Source organism: Cryptosporidium bovis (genome assembly GCF_009768925.1).
Source record: "Cryptosporidium bovis isolate 45015 chromosome Unknown contig_49, whole genome shotgun sequence".
Classification (NCBI taxonomy): domain Eukaryota; phylum Apicomplexa; class Conoidasida; order Eucoccidiorida; family Cryptosporidiidae; genus Cryptosporidium; species Cryptosporidium bovis.
In genome coordinates, this window is record NW_027125009.1 from 1,439 (window position 1) to 6,775 (window position 5,337).

At 31.5% G+C, this 5,337-nt stretch overlaps 2 protein-coding genes across 2 annotated transcripts; both read left to right on the forward strand.

The window, feature by feature from the left end:
- Positions 1-296: 296 nt before the first annotated feature.
- Positions 297-2,492, forward strand: FG379_002957 (uncharacterized protein; the record flags this gene model as incomplete). The annotated part of the gene is made up of 1 exon (XM_067328278.1): positions 297-2,492. One exon carries the CDS (start codon positions 297-299, stop codon positions 2,490-2,492), a length of 2,196 nt encoding a protein of 731 aa, XP_067184697.1.
- A 551-nt stretch (positions 2,493-3,043) lies between these two features.
- Positions 3,044-4,669, forward strand: FG379_002958 (signal peptide containing; the record flags this gene model as incomplete). The annotated part of the gene is made up of 1 exon (XM_067328279.1): positions 3,044-4,669. One exon carries the CDS (start codon positions 3,044-3,046, stop codon positions 4,667-4,669), a length of 1,626 nt encoding a protein of 541 aa, XP_067184698.1.
- Between the last annotated feature and the right edge of the window lie 668 nt (positions 4,670-5,337).

The window sequence follows — 5,337 nt, forward strand, 5'->3', positions numbered from 1 at the left end:
AAGTGGTTTAAGTGGGATATTATATGAATATTCATTAATAACAAATATTTTATACCGATTAGATAATATTTACTTTGGTGCATATTTTTCATTTATTATTGTGTATCTATTCTAATATTTTCTTGGTCATTTTGTGTGTGCAACTAGTTAGCACCCTTTAAATGCAGTATGTACAAAGATAGAAATACCAATATAATATGAACAAAAAATGAATTTTTTTGATTGCTTAAGTTAATCTTGATTAATAAACTTTTAATTTTAACTATAAAATATATATTTTATAATTGACATCAAGCATGCGCTACTTAAATATAATACTGCTATTTATACTTTCATTTACACTTATCTATAATAACAAAGAAATAACAAACACTGATAAAATAAAAAATGCCTCCTTTTTAAGAGCAATTGGTGGAGATGGAGACGAAATTAATGACTCAGACGATTCCAACAGTACAAATGGGAATGTAAATGTTGATAGTAGTTCAATAAATTCACTTTCAAACGAGTCAAATGATAATTCTTTAACCAAAGAAGATGAAAACTCCACAGATGAATCAAGTGGTGATGGTAATGCAGGTAATGGAGGATTTAAGAATATGTTAGGATCTTTCTTAAATAAATTTTCTTCTGATTCTCAATTGTATAAGAAACACGGAAAAAATGATCGTCCAAGCGCAAATGACGATGAAAATTATTCGAAAGGTAAAAAACCCAAGGACAGAAAAAAAAATAGAAACTTACTAGACTTTTTTAAATTTGGTGGCAAAGGAAGAACAAAGGACGGAGATTTGAAACAAGGAATTTCAAAAGGCTATATTGAAGCAAAAAGCCCTGATACTTTATCTACTTCTGATACAGAAAGCCTCAACTCGTTTAACGAAGAAACTAACTACAATGTTTTACTAAATATTCCGGATGATGTGTCAACCAAAGGCCAATATGACGTACAGCTAATGAACATGTATTTGGAGTCACAATCTAAATCTAGTGAAATTGATGTTAAAAAATCAGAAGGTATTATCCAAAATAACAAATCTTCATACAAAACGATAAAAAGCATATTTAATGAACTTTATGACGGTGAAATTTGTTCTGAAGAACTTATTAGTCTGGTTTTACATGTTTCGGTGCAATTATTATTGTCAAAGTCATATTGTAGAATTGCACAAAATAAAATGGAAGGTGAATCAACACATTGCAGGAAAAAATGCAGGGTCATTAAAACAAGATCATGTAAATTATGCCAAGAAACATTTTTAAAAAAAGATAAGTGTCAACGTTTAACAAAAAAGGCGGATGGAATGTTAGAACGTTTATTAAAAATTATTTTAGAATGTTCAATAAGACTTGAAGTAAGTAAAAAAACTAAATTATATAGGAGGTTCAGGGATGTGACCCCATTAAAGTGTTCACAAGAAGATTTAAATGTAATTAAGGGTAAATTAGAATCAAAAATACTGACTATAGTAATGTATGTCTTGAACATGAGAAATTTAAATAAACTTAAGGTGACTTGTGACTTGTGTAAATATTCTGAGTGTTTTAATTGTAAGTCCATTTCAAGTTGTCCAAAATGTCCAGGACTTGATGATATATCATCTTGCAGCACATGTCAAGTAACTCAAACTTTAATTAGCGAGTCAATAATAAAAAGAAATAAAGAAATAGATGATATAAGAAAGTTAACCCGAAGATTAGAGTCGTGTGAAAGTTATTTAGCATCCAAGAAAGGCTTTGGTACAAAAACAGAAAGGCATACAGAATTAGATGTCAGTTCCCATATTAATGAAAAAGTTAGAGGATGGTTGGTTACATTATCACTAACTACTAGTGATATAGATACTCATGAATCGGAGAGTGAAAAAGATATGATTAAAAAAAAGGCTCTAGAATTGAGAACCCTGCCAGACGATATGAAAAAAGCTATTGTAAGCGGTGAAGTTAAGTTAAGAAGTCCAAAACCACAACAAGAACAAAGAAGAGATCCGGAAAGCACTCAACTCTCAGAAGTATACACAAAAATAACGAAAGGAGACTATGGAAAAAGACATAGAAAAGACGATACACCTACCGACAAAGAAAAGGTGATTGCTATTTTACTATTTGAAAGTGGAATTTGTACCGTATTAATGAAAAGAATGCTAGAAGAACAAATTAAGATGATAAATTCGAGGATAAATGAACTAAACTCCTCACACACAGGTTGCGAAAATTGTTTATTAGATGGATGCAGAAAAAAGAGGTGTCCTAACATTCCAAATATCAGTTCACTAATTAAGAAAAGAAATGAAATATCAAGTAAATTAACTATTTGTAATGGAATGGGGTATGCTTCAAAATCGGAACTCGATGCTAAGATGAAGGAAATAGTTGATTCGGGTATATTAACTAACGAAAATGTGAATTCAGTATTGCAGTCAGTACAGACGGCAACAACACCCGAAGAACATTCTGAAGATGAACTTGTCACATATACCACACGTCTCTAGATGTAAAATGTGTAAATTATATGACGATGTAACGATAACTCAATTTAAAATGTTGTTAAGTTAGAGTTTGACTTCTTTTAGTCTAAAATAATATCACAAATGCGTAAAATAACAAGGTAAATTTTAACGAGAATTACTAAATAAATGAGAGCGAAAAACAACGGGTAGATGTAATATATATTTAATTTTTATGTTTATTTACAATATCTTATGTAATATATTTCACTTCTCTTTGGTGTCAAAAAAATTGTCAGGTATATGTATACAGTCATTCGCGCGTAGGTACCGCCTTACAATCGTTTATTCCCTGTCTATCTCGAGATAGTTATATTAGTAACTAATTAATTTAAATTATAACAATAGTTAATTGTGGGATTTTATCGTCACTTTGAAAGAAAGAATATCTCACCTATTTAAAGTAAAAATTCTTTGACAAAGCTTTAAGATTTACGATTTTATTCGCCATTATTATTGTTCCTACTAATAAGTAAGTATATTGAACAGAACTCTCAACTAACTTCTGACACGAATAACCACCTGTTTCAGTAAAAATGAAGCTTTTTCTACTCTCTATTTTTGCATTTGTAACACTTCAACTATGTTTCAATGGTTCGAGTCTTACTTCGTTGTCCTTAATACAAGCGTCTGCTAATGGTGGTGATTCCGGAGGACCCAGTAACTCGTTAAATATAGAAGGTGATAAAGGAGATGGTGCAGATAACAAGGGCGGAAATGGATCTGGTCAAAGTCATAGTCCTATGGGTGCAGATAATGTTGAAAACAGTAAAAAGGGAAGAAAGGCTTCGAAAAAAATCAAGAAAAACAGGGATGACAGTGATAAGAAAGGTAAAAAAGGAAAGGGAAAGAAGGGGAAGGAAGGTAAAAAGGGGAAAGATACAGATGGTAAAACAGGGACTGTTAGTTCCAGTCAAGGAACCGAACAAGATGGAGTTGAACCAACTCCGGATCAGTTTAAGAAAAGAATACTTGCAGAGTTTGGTGATTATACCATTGGATCCGATGGTACCTTTATTGTTGGAATTAAGTCTACTATGGAAGATAAAGAATCAACCAAGAAAGAAAAGGGTAAGAAGAAGAAAGATAAAAAAGGAAAGGACAAAAAAGGAAAGTATGGGAAAGATGACGAGCACAAACCTGCTTCTACTGGTCACGTACCAAGATTGGATGAAATTGTTTATGTTACTTCATCTACTACTACTACTACTACTACTACTACTACTACTACTACTACTACTACAATTATACCTAAAATTGGGAAACAATTGGAAATTCCATTTTCAACAGATATTGAAAGAAACTACACTATTTCATTGTCATCTAATGGTACTTCTTCAGTTCCAATGGTTAAAGGAGATTTGGAAAATGCCTTAATTGAGGAAGAATCCATGATTTCAAATAGTACAGAAAATATTTTAGTTTATAATGTAAAAATGTCCACTTCCTCAAAACAACAATTATTAGAATATGACAGGACATTGGAGGACGATACCAAGGAATCTGCACTCATCTTTGATGAAATGGCAACTGTCTCTCCAAATGGAACGTGTTCATCTGTTTTTATATCTAAGATTGTTTCAACTCTTACGGAACTTCAATACAAGAATGATGTCTTGACTTCAAAGACTATTTTGATAAAAAAATTGCTTGAAAAAGAGTTTGACGATGATGATTATTCCGAAAGAGAGGAATTATTTGCACTTGAGGAAGCACTGGAGCACTTTAATGAGGTTAGGAGTGGTAGAACAAAGCTCATATCTATCTTGACTATTGCTCTTGTGACTTGTCATAAACGCGCGAACATGCCAGAAGAGATCACCTGTTTTGCAGCATCTAAGTTTATGGTCGATCCAAGTCCATGTACAAAACGAGATTTAATTACCAGTATTGAGAAGTCGATTGAAAACCATGCACTGCGAAGCATCGAAGATTTATATTTGAAGAAGTGTTCATTTGAGTCACTTTCTTGCAGAAGTAGTTGTCCAATTGATGATAAGTTTTGTTTCCAGTGTTTCTCAACTTCGCTTTGCGAGAGGTTTCACTTAGTGAGAAAGAATGGCTTTGGTAAGAGTTTGGTTAAATACTTAAATAAGGCATTTGAATGCGAATCTTACTTGTTCATGTTAATGAGAGAGGGTAGATTGGCTCAAAGAGTATGAATAATTGATTAAAGAAGGAGTTATTTATATTCTATCAGTCTATTTGTTGATTAGCAGTTTATTTTATGGTAATACTTTTTGGCTCACTATTCAACTTGGCAGTTGTGGTGCTTTTGAATAGTTCGAGGTAGGTCTACTTCGGGATAGCGGTTTTCGAAGATTCTCATTCATTATATTATATTCCAGAAATTTTTGCAACAAAAAAACATGTAATCCTATTTTATTATTCAATGCATGTTTCGATTTTTTACTCTATTTACGCGTCTTGTACTGATAATCTTTTTTTTCTTATAGTTTTCGAATTTATACTCGCATTCTCGAAATGTGTGTGATTCTTACAAATGTTTATTTAGTTAAATACAATTAATGGATTATATCCGTTTGTATGTCACTATGTTGCATTCCTTGTTTTTTTTTCGAACTCGTCTATATTTCTCCTGGATTTTGGTAATAACACTCAAAGTGTAATTCATCATGAAGAAGCATACTAATGATATCATGTATTACATTCAACTTCACTTTGAATTCCGTAAAAAATAAAAGTCAATTTCAAAAATATTTCTGAAATGAACTATTCTCAAAACATTTTATTTGTACCCAATATTTCAATATTGATATTCAGGTATCTAATTATCTTAACTATAATAGTAAAATAAAAATCAAGTCTA